We start from the raw sequence: 12419 nt of genomic DNA on the forward strand, positions 1-12419 counted from the left end.
TGGATTGTTCAGTCCAATGTCCATTTATATGATTTGACATTTAAGGAATGTGATTATAGGAAAGCGGTTGAATATTGATCGTCCGTATTTGCATTATTCTCATTTCCCAAATGAAATCCGTCTGAATCACCCTAATGCATCCATCGACCAAGTTTTAGTCAGAGTGACGGTTTATGCAATGACGTTAAATGCATTCAAGTGTTTTCAGTTAGGGCTCATTTTGGTAAAAGATTGCCTCTTCAGTGAGTGAGCAAATACCCTCAGCTGCCTAAAATGTCTCTCTTTTCTTCCCGGTGATACCACGAGTGGCACGAGTAGCTCGGGGGCTGCAAATATTAGCCGTGGAGATGGAGCTGTGAAGCGTTAGCTTTGAGCTGTACTAAGCTCCGAGTTGCGTGAGCTCTGAACTCTCCCCAAAGTTGGGGCATTTATTCTGGAGTGTGGTTGTAATTTGGGCACTTCGTGTTGCCCGGTGCTTGTATGCGTGTGTTGGATAACTTGAATCGTCATGTCTTGAGACATGCAGTGTTGGCTTATTTGGACCCTTTGTCATGCCCCTGGCAGCAAGAAGTGGGCAAGATGGCATGGTTAGGGCACTACACAGGAGGAACTGCTTTTCAGCAACCGTAATAGATCGAGCGCTAGTTAGAGACTTGATGACAATAAATTTGAAACTTTGAGATAGTGTCACTGCAACAACTTGTCGCGGACATTATCGGAAGCCCCTTATCTACGTCAGGCTACATAAAGCGAAGTGCATTCGTAGCATGCTCTCTAATCGGTAGTGTTTGCCATGAGTCAGCCTTATCAGGTACGGCTCATCCAGTCCCTGATTACGACCATCCCACAGGCACGTGCACGAGGGCTACCTGGTGACGTGGTGACCCGGGGAGCGTCACTGTCTCCCTGCAGCGCAACCCTGACTGGACGAGGGCTTTGATCGTGTCCATTTGCCCTTGCTGTGACTGGCTGGCTCATTCAATCGCTGGCTGAGGGGAGGGAAAAGATTATGGGTCTTGCTGAGACTTGCCGATTGTTCATATGATTTTTCGTCTTCTGGTTGGGGCATAGAGATGGATGCCGTGACAAAGCACTTTTGTGTGGTTGTCCGGGTGTACCGACACTTGTGTTGGGAGTCGGAGGCCGTATAGCGGTGCCGGTGTGGCCCCACTCTCCCCTCCCACGCCATCATTCGTCGTATCGGTGCCGCGTGTCACCTCCAGCCGGCCGGCGCCCGGGGGCCTGCTGCAGAACACATCAACCCGTCTGGTCGCAATGACCACTGCAGGCTGGAGGGACGCGCCGGCCAGTCTGCCGGATAGCAGTCCGGTCTGCACCAGACAGCCCTGTGACCAGCAGGGACGAGTGGAAATGGATGGGCACTTGCAGGCGACTGGCGCTCGTGATTGGATCAAACTCATGCCCGTGAGCGCCGGTGATTGACGCAATCGGGACTCCCATAAAGGCCAGACATACGTAGTCATCATCAGTTTGCTGTTTGCTTAGAGACAGGATCAACGTTGCTTTGTCTTCAGGGCTCTTTCGTGCACGTTCTTGTCGAAAGGCGGTTTTTGCTTCTGTGTTAGCAAGGGGAAGTTTTCAGTTATCAACAGTTATCCCGTGCCGATGCTCGGTGTCCGCTCCCCGCTGGTAGCTAGTAGCTGGTAGCTGGTATAGCTCTGGCTAACTACCATAGCTGGCCGTCGGCCTTTGGTCTTTCCGATCGTTTGGCCCGCCGGACGCCGGTCGCCGACCTTGGCACCCGGGGAAAGTTGGTGTCGGCTGTCGGCGGTCCGCTGGTGCCTGGTGGTGCTCTGTGGTGCCCGGTGGTGACGGTGGCTTTGTTCTGTGGCCCCCTGGTCGTGTTGGTGGTGCCAGTAGCGACAGAAGCCAGATGCGGACTGACTGACGCGGTGACCAGACGTGTCATGTCTGGCCGTCGCCCTTGTCCAATGACTCGCTGTTGTTACCATTTGCATTTCCGACCGTGGGATAGAAGACAATTGCCTGCTGCGTCGGTCAACGGACCTCTAACAGACATTGTGTTTTAGCCGACATTCACATGCATATTATGGCATTGCTAGTGTATAGCTCCATAGATTAAATGACTCAGGACACTCCCTGTGGGGTGGCTGGTCTTCGCCTAGCGGACACTTGTCCAGTGTCTTGTAAAACATACAACTGTTCGTGGAATAGCTTGAAAATCTGTATCCGCTTTGCATTAGCAAAAGGAATGCGCCGTTCCGTGACGTTAATGAAGTCTCACAGGGGACCACACGCTCTAAATATATCGCTAACGACGAACTGAACCAGTTCTGACCGGTTGGTGAACCATTTCCTCGGGCGTCTGTCATTTGTGTAAATGACTCCCCTAAACCGGTCTGAAGAGGAGACCTTTCACCGATGTTTACTTTCTCCTTTATTACCCGCTCGTCTGTTTCGTTTCGTGTTTTAGTGGAGAAATAAGATGCTCTGGGAAGCCTCTAATGCGGAAACAAGATGGTCTAGTAGGAAAAGTTGATCGCATTTGTGATATGTATGTATCAATTGCATCATCACAAGCTGAAGACCATCTTTCCTTCGCTCTGAATTTCCTCTTGTCTCCAGCTTTTGTCATCAACATGCATAGATACATTATCAATCCCCATTGGTTGATTCGCTAGTGCTGCCTTTCTCCCTATCCTGTGCCAACGGAATTTGAAGATATTCCCTGTGCAACTTCACCCGCTAAGCACCACCACCTGATCTCTACCCCCTCGCCCTCCGCCCCCATCCCTCCCTACCTCCCACCGTCCCATCGCCATCCCGTCGTCGGCCCATCTCTCTCTTGATCAGTATGTGGTGAGTCTTTTTGCGGTGGCACTGACGGGACCCGCTGTCGACGGCGACCAGTTGTCAGACGCAGACACCCGGATAGAGGGCTCCTGATACCAGAGACGCAAGCGGGGAAAACGGGCAGCTTGGCTGGAGTCAAAGGAACTTTGATGATTTAACGTCCACAGCCTTTTCTCGTCAAGATTTACTGACTCGCGTTTCCAAGTTGACGATATAGACCTAACTAACTAATTACATGTGCAACTGCCCCTCCAATTGATTGGTTCTTCACATTGTGCGATTCTGTGGGAGTCCGTGGCCAGACAATCATTCCTCGTTGCTTTGCATCACCTCACCTCGCCTCACCATTCTTCCGGGCATCGTCCCCACGTGTCATGTCTCGTGACCTGTCCCGTGACGAGAAGTCTGTCGCTGTGGCAACACGTCGGCGCCTTTTTGCTTCCGTTTCGCCCGGTGGTCTCGTGCTTGGACAGCGGCTGCGCTGGCGCCCCGTCAGCGCCCGACCAGCTGTGTGGTGCTGTGTTGGTGCGCATCAACTGGTTGTGCTAGCACCTGTCGCTCCAACGGCAGACACGCGAGCGGTGAGCGATGAACACACCTCTGTCGTCCGTGGCGCCTGGACTGCCGGCGCGCGGTTCGTTCTTTCCGTCTCTCCCCTCTCTCTCTCTCTCTCTCTCTCTCTCTCTCTCTCTCTCTCTCTCTCTCTCTCTCCCTCTCCCTCTCCCTCTCCCTCTCCCTCTCCCTCTCCCTCTCCCTCCCCCTCCCCCTTTCTCTCTCCCCCACCCTCACTCTCTCTCCTCCACACTCGCTCTTCGTCTCGCCTCCGCCGTGTCTACCGCACAGCCTGCGGCGTGCCGCGGCGATCTGGAGGCAGATACGGCGCACCGGCGTCTCCACAGGAATGACTGCCGCCGCGCCGCCTTCGTCACAGGAATGGCTGCCGCGGCGCCGCCTCCGTCGCCGAGAACATGTAAACAGATCTGGAGCTGGTTGATGCAGGGCGAACGGGGTCAACCGGGGCTGAGCTGCTGGACAAAGGTGACCTGGCCGGCGCAGGTCAGCGGGCTAGGGCAGGCTTGCGTCGAGGGACACAAAAGGACTCTGTAGGACAGGTGTGCGTGTGTCTGCGTCGCCCTCAAAGGGCTGGTTGTTGGGTGGAACGCGTCTCGCTGAAGTCGGGTCGTATAGCGCTGGAGGGAGATAGCGACAGGTGCTGGGAGAGTTGGGCGGTCAAAGGCCCTTTCTCTCGATTAGTCTGAGATGGCTGGCTGGTCACTGTTGATGGACGTCCATTCGGACTGGGAGCCATGGGATGGGATTGGTTGGAAGGGGATTATAACGCTAGGGAGGATGGCTGAATAGAGGAATCCGATCAGAATGCGAGAGAAACCAGCAGAAATGGCGGTATAGATTCGTCAATCGTGTAGGGAGCCGAAGGGAAGAAGACCGGTATGAAGAGGTGGAAAGCAGAGAGCGGTGGGAGCCCGTCGACCGGTTAGGACGAGAGGAGATACGGCATGATTAGGTGGAGAGCAGCTGGCGGCGGGAGCCCGCCGTACGCCTAGGACGAGGATCCAGTACGGTATGAGGAGAGGGAGAGCAGAGAGCGGCGGGGGCCCGACGGCCGCGGAGGTGAACCGCCAAGGTCATCCGGTGCTTACGTCACTCCACCGGTCCCCCCGTGGCGGCGGCGGCGGCGGGACCGGGCTGGCTGTGGTACTGAGCTGGTTGTGGTACTGAGCTGGCTGTGGTACTGCTGTGGTACTGAGCTGGCGATGGTACCGAGCTGGCTGTGGTACTGAGCTGGCTGTGGTTCTGAGCTGACGATGGTACCGAGCTGACGATGGCAGGGGCAGCGGTGGTGGTGGGACCGAGTTGGCTGTGGTAGACGGAGCTGGCAGTGGCGGGAGCAGATATCACCTCGTCGGTCACCTTTTCCGACGTCTTCAACGCCAGTTCTACTCCATTGCTACATGTCACGAATGAAATTGCAGGGCCGCAGATGTGGAAAGGGAGTCCCAACCACTCCATTCAACCAGCGACGCCAGAAACACGTACCGTTTCACGCCGCTCGATGCTGATGCTGCCGTGATTCCGGTCGTGATCCCGTGATTCCGGTCGTGATTCCGTGATCCCAGCAGCTGTCGGCGCCCATGTGGCCGCGGCGCGGGGCAGGGACGGCCTGGTGGGCTCCGGGAACACCTGTTTGGCGCTCAGCCGACAGCCGGTGTCGGCAGGAACCGGGAGCCATGACCTTGGCCGACCGGCGTGCCGCGACGAGGGGGAGGGAGGGGTGGAGGTCTGGGGATGGGGTGAGGTGACGGGGTGAGGGAGGAGTTGTATTGTATTGTATTGTATAGTATTCACTCAGCAGCACATTCCAATGTAAGCATGCACATCTGATGGGATGACACACAATTGGCTATTACTGTGCTTTGTCGAACGAAGTTGGGGGAGGAGTGACGTGTGATATGACGGAAGGGGAGCCCCGGGGCCAACCATCATGGCCTACGCTTAGCGATGTCATATTATGTTGGCTGTTTATTTTGAGCTTATTCATTTACCTTTTTATTTATTTATTTATTTATTTATTTATTATGCTTTATTATTTGGTTATAATATGGCCAACAGGTCACATCCCAGAGACGACATGTAGAGAGGTATAGAAGTTTGCTGCTGTCTGCCTTGCTGACACGATGATTTAGTGGCTACCTGCCAGTGAGGTTCCTTTTTTCGGCTTCCTTTCCTACGCTGTGCTCTTCACCTTCAGCTCGGCCTTCGATTGCCGTGCAGTCACCTCCGTACCTCTCATGGCGGGCGACACGCGTCCTCTGTCGCTCGCAGCCCCACCCGTTTCCCCATCACTGGGTCGTCTGCGGGCGGGCCGCTGTGCGATTGACAGCCCGTGACGGCGGCCCGTGACGGTCGGCCGTGACGGCCATGCGGGCCCGTGACGGCCGCCGGCTCCAGGTGACCGGAAGTTCCGGCCGTGCCTGCCGTGCACACCGTGCAGACGGCCCGTGCAGCTGGTGCACGGTGGCACGGAGAGGGGTGTCCGAATGGCCGCTGGCCACGCGTCGCTGACCGGCGCCCAGTGGCTGTTCATGGGGAGGTGCCTCTCGTGGTGACTGGGCACCGAAGGCACGCACGCCCCTTCTGTGGACGGGCCAGGTTAGGGTGGCGCCGGCGCGGCGCTCTACGGCAATCTGGCGCACGAAACTGCAGCTGTTCAGCTTAGCTCGCATTGTTGGTTTTACGCCCTCACACGCTGCTCCACGAGGCCGATATTGTTACTGAGCTTGCCGTGCACAGTGGTGCATGCTGAACTGCCAAACTCACTGATGCAACTCTCAGCGTCAGCCGCTCGATGCTCCAAATCCGGCTGTCGTTGTCGTGGTGCGTTCGTTTGAGTCTATCCTGTCTGTTCGTGTCTAGATTTCCTGGATGTCAGATTTAGCCCTCGATGTCTGATGATGGACGGCCTGATGCGCTGTGACATTTTACCTGATGGTTTGGAGGAACAAATGCCAGTGTGTTGTACCAGGCAGAGTGGCTTTTGTCATGCTCTGCCTCAATGATAGCCTGCGGAAAGGTCAAGGAACTGAGTGGCTTTGTATTTTGTTGTCACCTGTGTCTTAATGAATGTCATTCCCAACGGCCAAGTAGGTTTTGTATCGCCATATCGCGTCAGAAGACAGCATTGCACTCCGTTGCTGCTGTCTCGTTGAGCGTGGAATGCCAGGCACCCGCCGGTATCGCTCCATATAGTCCATCACGGTGATCCGTAAAGTTGGCCCGATGCCCATCATCCGTGTTTAGTTTGGGCCAACATTACCGACCTTTGCCAGAGAATGGCCGACCTTCCTGGACGGGGTCGATCGGGGCGCTGTACCGACCGTTCTTGGCACCATTCGGTCGCTCACTGGCCGAGCATAACCCTCACTGACTGCCGTCGTTTCCATCCCGATGAATTATACATCGCCGGGTGTCGATTCTCGCTCGTTTCGTCGCGTAATTCGGCAGATGTTCGTCGACGACGCCATTTTTCGCCGGCTGCCTGCAACTGGAACGACTCTGGTCGGATTTGAATGTGTGCCGAACGCCGCTTGTTGCCGGCGCGACTGCCGACACATATCGACCTGGGCCGCGGCGGCCCGCACTACGGCCGTGACGTCACTGGATCGATTGCACGGGTCTCTGTGTGACGTCAGTGGGTGGTGAGGCGGCCTCGGCGGCGATAAGCCGGCGATATCGTGCGGGTCGTCCGCGCTGATCGGCGACCGGCTCGTGCTCACTCATCGTCCGCGCTGTCCCCTGCGCTCCGCTGGGACGGCTGCAGTCTGTGGGGAGAGGCGCGAACGTGAGGCGATCCATCCCACTGGACACTGGCGGACGACCAAACAACAGGACCGGCACTAGGGGGATGTGGGACTTTTGTAGGGATCCACAGATTCTGGAGGGGTCGTTGGATTTGTCCTGAGCGCATGAACTCCGCCAGAGGCGCGCATACTTTGCCAGGAATATACGAAGTCTGTTGAGGTGGAGCTGCTATGATAGCGCTCGTGACAAGATAATGACTCATGACTTCGCATGACTTCGTGTGACGCATGACTTCGCCAGAGACGCGCAGCTCTCTTATCGTGGGTGGTAGGGTCTTCTCTTCTCCCCCAGCCCCTCAGCTCTGACCAGTAGGATCTATCTTCTCTTCTCCCCCAGTCCCTCAGCTCTGACCAGTTTGCCTGCCCTAAAACAATCCGCACTCCACAGTGTACCGCACTAATCCAATCAGGCCGTAAAAGCATTGGCACTCGGCCGAGCAGCGCTCACGTCCCAACTAGATCCGGGGGTCGGCGCGGGGGAGGGGAGATGGCGTCACGCGCACACGGAAAGTGTGCCGTGGGTACGTCGGATCGGTGTCGGGTGATGCGGGATCTCGCAGCGCAGGACCTCTGGGACGCGTCGTCCTGCTTCTCTGGGGCGCGCTGTCCGGGACCCCTGGGACTGCGTTGGCTCGGACAGGCCCACTGGAGAGCCGCGTCCGGGTCGCCTACTAACCAGATCAGCCGCTAAAAGGTGAGCGGGCCGGCCTGCGAGCCGCGTCGAGGCCGACGGGGATGGCCGCTGGACGCTTAACCTGATCAGCCGACCGCTAACGTGGTTAGCGACGAGTGGTCGCCGGCCGCGCTGGCGTGGGCCAGGCGGCCTGCCGGTGGGCTGCTCTGCGTCTGAACGGTCACCGACGCTGGGGAGCGCCGGTTCTCCGCCAGATGACCGCTGTCGGGCCACAGAAGCGTGACGGTCGCAGTGTGTTCGGTCACGGTGAGCCGTGGTCATTGGTCAAGGGTGCTGTGGCCTCGTGATGGCGACGCTCGGGCAGCGATGTGACGTGGAGGATCATGAGGGGTCTTCAAGAATTGTCGTCAAGAGAGGAGATGATGATGAAACATCGGGTTGACTTGAAAAATGACTATGATTCGTTTGCATTACGAATGCTTAGGATACTGATCGTTACTAACTGCGACCGTAGTTGTTCCAGGATTTTGCATTTCGCCTATCGGACGTTGGAACTTATACGCACATCTGACTGCCGTTCAGCTTCATCGTACCTCCGTATTTGGGCAAATAACTACTCTCGGGACATTTTTATGTAGGCCCCACACTCTTGCGATCCTGCTTGCGAATCTATGTCCTGCCTCTCCATCCGGCTGTGCCGGCTCCATAAAGCGGTCTACGATCGGTCGGCCTGCTCGCCTGCCTGGCCTGGTCGGGTCCCGGTGGGCTCGGCTGCTCTTCGCAAACGATCCCCGCTCAGGGCTCGGAGAGGCGACCGGCCGGCCGTGGGGAAATCAGCCAGCCGCTCCGTACCGAGCGCGCGGAGAGTGGAGGAGCGCCGTCTCCGGGGAAGGCTGCAGCCTCCTCCGTCAGTGCGGCCGTGCAAACCGTCCTCTTCGGCTTCTGTGTGACGCCGTGTGGCTCCTCAGGATAGGGTGTTTGTGGTGCAGTTCTGCCTGGTAAATAGCTGTGGAAAGGGGCAGAACTAGTTTGTTGGATTTGGTAGGCGAAAGAACGTCTTGTGAATAGTGAAGACGGTTACGAAAGAATGTGCTTGACCAGTCCTGCTTACTGTCTGACATGCAAGTTTCCTTGTTTTGTTACTATGGTTAGTTTATGGACGCCTTTTTAAAACACGGGGTCATATGCTACATTTCCCCTTGCTTTTTGCGACACCTGTTGAACGACATTGTGCCTTTGTTTTCATGCCCATTTAGGTTATTGTCTCCTCATGTCATGACCTATCCTCCACGCAAAGGTAAACGTGCTGAATGTTTCTGTGACGTGTGTGTCTCTGCTGTTACAGATCCGCCTCTAGCCATGGGTTGTATGGGCAGCAAGCAGAAGCTCTCCAAGGAGGACTTGGAGTTCCTGAAGGCCCACACGCGGTACGATGAGGCCACCATCAAGGAATGGTACAAGGGATTCCGGGTAAGTAGCGAGCACATCCCCAAAAAGTTGGACTGTGGGTCGGGCGACCACGAAGGTGTGCTGTCGTCTTCAACTTTTTTTTCACTTCAGTAACCGTGCATTGGTGATTTCGTTAACCTTCGCTCTTTTGGTCCCTTGCTAGCACTGTTTCACTAGGCCTTGTGAGCGTTGTAGATCCCTGACGGTCCTAGTTGTCCCTGAGAATGCAGCCTCCTTTATGTCGTGAGGTGCCCGCCGATTTCGAGGTCCCGAAGTCGTGGCTGAGTGCCGCGACGTCGTGACAGTGCTGTGAGTGTCCCGGCGTCGTGACGACCCTGACGTCACGGTCGTGGCGCGCGGTGGCCAAGTCGAGAAGGTCGGCTTCACGGTCCTTCGCTTGGTTAACGTTGTGTCTTTACAGTTAGATGGCAGCTGCGGTTTGCGCCTTTATGAAATCACGTCTTTGGCGGTCAATAGCAGCTCAGGATTGTACATTGTTTTATCTTGATGTATTCAGTGACTTTCATCGCACTCTTCTTGGATTGTTAGTTCATCGGCACCATTAATCGTGTTAATCGTAACCATTTATCGTTTTAAGTCCTGTATGTAGGTTATATGAGACAACCAGTCCCTTTCAAATGGTCAAGACAGTGCATTCGCTCAGTGCCTGAATGCAAATATGTAGTTCTGGATTCAAAACCGCCGAAAATCGAGCGACGTTCTTCGAACAGGAGTACGTCTTCGTTCGGCAAAGACCTGGCGCGACGATTGCACCCGTTGTCCGGTTTCTCTGTTGGATTTTATTTAATTTCGTCTCGTTGATTACAACACTGGCGGTATCTGTCGCCCTCCATCCGACTCCTGCCCGCGCCGTGCGGGCCGTGTCGGCGGCCGTTTCTCGGCTCACCTTGCAGCCTCCCGGCGGCGGTGTGTGTGTCTGTGTGTCAGGTGGCTGCCTGCAGCGGCGATCAATGCCGCCGTGTTGTGCCGAGGGAGTGGGCAGGGGGAGGTTCTCGACGGCTGCCGTCGCCGCCTCGGCCTGGTACCGATGGCCGAGGGACCGTGTCTGGGGCGCGCCTGGTTTCGTCAGCGCCCAGTGGACCGTCTGAACCAGGTGAACCCACTGTGCATTGGTGGCACGGCAGCGGAATAACCAGTAGCAGGGCTGGCAACTGATGAGTCCGGACTCTGCTGTTAAGTTGATTGTCAGCAAATACGCAGTGCGAGCCGTTTTTGCGGTGGACCAATGCAGAATTGTGGCTATTATTAGCCTACAAGCGACAGTAGTCACAGAGACGTCTCTTGCAATAGCGCTGCTTCCCAGTTTGAGCTCGTTTGTCGCGGAAAACTGTCTGACTATGTAATTGCCTCGCCAGAGAGCGGTCACCGTCCTCACAGAGCCCGTCTGTTCAACTGCGGCCGACGTCGGATGCCCCTGACATTCCATTTCCTTTGTCATCCACTTCCTGGAATTGCCTCCCATGCAGACGGGATTTAATATTAGAATCGTTGTCACGCCCCGTTTGACTTTCCATTTGTCTGGCCTGACGCGTTTTATGCGTTTTATGTGAAGAAGCTGGACACTCGTGAAGGTCTGACTTTCTTAGTAGTTACATTGATATTTAACTTTTGTGCGCTGAAGTTTTAAATTAAAATTGCCGCTGGCTGTCACCGCAGGCGCCCCCAGGACTGTTTTAGAAGTCACCAGAGGCGATTCCTTTCATGTGGTGACCAATGGGAGGTCATTGACCCGAAAACCGTTCGATTAAGACCCGTCTCGGGTCGGTTCAGACTCGGCCCGCGCCACCACCATGATCCCCCGAAATATTGAGCCTTGAGGGCCGCGCCAGCCGTCGCCGTTGCCGCCCCGGCTCGGTCGTCCGGATGTCGCTGTCAGCTGGATCGTGCTAGCAATGTGTCTGACTCCGAGACTTGTGTCCTGCTGAGTGACGGATGTAGACAGCTACTCATGACTGTGATGGATATTGGGTACTGAACACTGAACAGTCATACAGCGATTGGGGTGTCATCCATAGCCGAGTGCTCAACGGCAGATAAGGCTCATAAACCTGCACTGTGACGTAAGCGAACAAAGACTGACGCTGCTGCATTGCTGCTGCTAAAAGCCTTTTATATATATATATATATATATATATATATATATATATATATATATATATATATATATATATATAAATACAGGATGATGTTCCACTTTTCACAGGCAATTATTTGCCTGGAGTGGTAGGCTGTGCCGCATCACACGGGCTGAGTTCACAAATAATGGCTTTGTCCCAATGCTCACAATCGACACGCTTAATTGCGTGATAAACGGCACAACTTAGCGCTCCGGTCAACTGATAGCTTCTGAGGAGTGGAACATCATTCTGTAGTCGACTATACAGCACGCTCCTCCCGTGGTGAAACCAGACGTGGGCTCCACGCATCCACGCCAGCTGGCACCTGTCAACGTTTTCGGTCCCGTGACGAACAAGGGACAGGTTCGTCTTTTGAAGCGCCGCCCTGTGCGAATCGTCTGTCCCCCGTCTGAAGCACGGTTCGCGGGCAGCACTAACGATCGGGTGCGTGGCGTCACCACTTCCGTCGCGGTCCGTCCAAGCGATGGCGACGTCGCGGCCGGTTCACCGCTGTGTTTCACCAGCTGTGGCGTCTTTATTGTGCCCACCCGGTGGGTGCTCGAGGGGCCGCCACCGCTCTATGAGGGTGCTCCATCACCCACGCTCATATCCCGAGTCTCCGTAAGTCCCCGGAGCCCCCGATAGGTCCGCATGTCGCGCTGTTATAGCCAGTGCTCCACTCTCCCTGACCAGTGACCCGTTTAATATCGCCGGATCGATTCCATCACGGCCATATGAGCGCCGTCCATATAGTGACTATCAAACTTACGAATAGCTGAAGGCACGCCTGCTTTTGTTATTTGATTGAAGCTTTGCATGACTGAGTACTGAGCAGCCTGTAACAGTTGCCGAACTATGGCCTCCAGCTGCCATATTGATTCTGTGAATGGAGCTAGTCGCGGACCTGGCGAAATGCTGTCCGAGTCGTTTTACCAAAGGACGCGAAAAGGGAACCTGTGTACAGGATATACATAAAGACAAGTG

General features: G+C 55.5%; 2 protein-coding genes across 3 annotated transcripts in view; both read left to right on the forward strand.

The window, feature by feature from the left end:
* The window catches only part of LOC122388351 (neurocalcin homolog), a 153645-nt gene that overhangs the window by 83297 nt on the left and 57929 nt on the right, over positions 1 to 12419 (forward strand). The gene's annotated exons all lie outside the window — the stretch shown is intronic.
* LOC122388352 (neuronal calcium sensor 2-like) overlaps positions 1 to 12419 on the forward strand; it is a 49586-nt gene that overhangs the window by 1441 nt on the left and 35726 nt on the right. Inside the window, exon 2 of the mRNA XM_043379383.1 lies at positions 9194 to 9318. Coding sequence (XP_043235318.1) covers positions 9208 to 9318 — 111 coding nt within the window. The 5' untranslated portion in view covers positions 9194 to 9207. The remainder of the gene's footprint in view (positions 1 to 9193; positions 9319 to 12419) is intronic.

Source organism: Amphibalanus amphitrite, unplaced genomic scaffold, assembly GCF_019059575.1.
Source record: "Amphibalanus amphitrite isolate SeventyFive unplaced genomic scaffold, NRLGWU_Aamphi_draft 000319F_arrow, whole genome shotgun sequence".
NCBI lineage: Eukaryota > Metazoa > Arthropoda > Thecostraca > Balanomorpha > Balanidae > Amphibalanus > Amphibalanus amphitrite.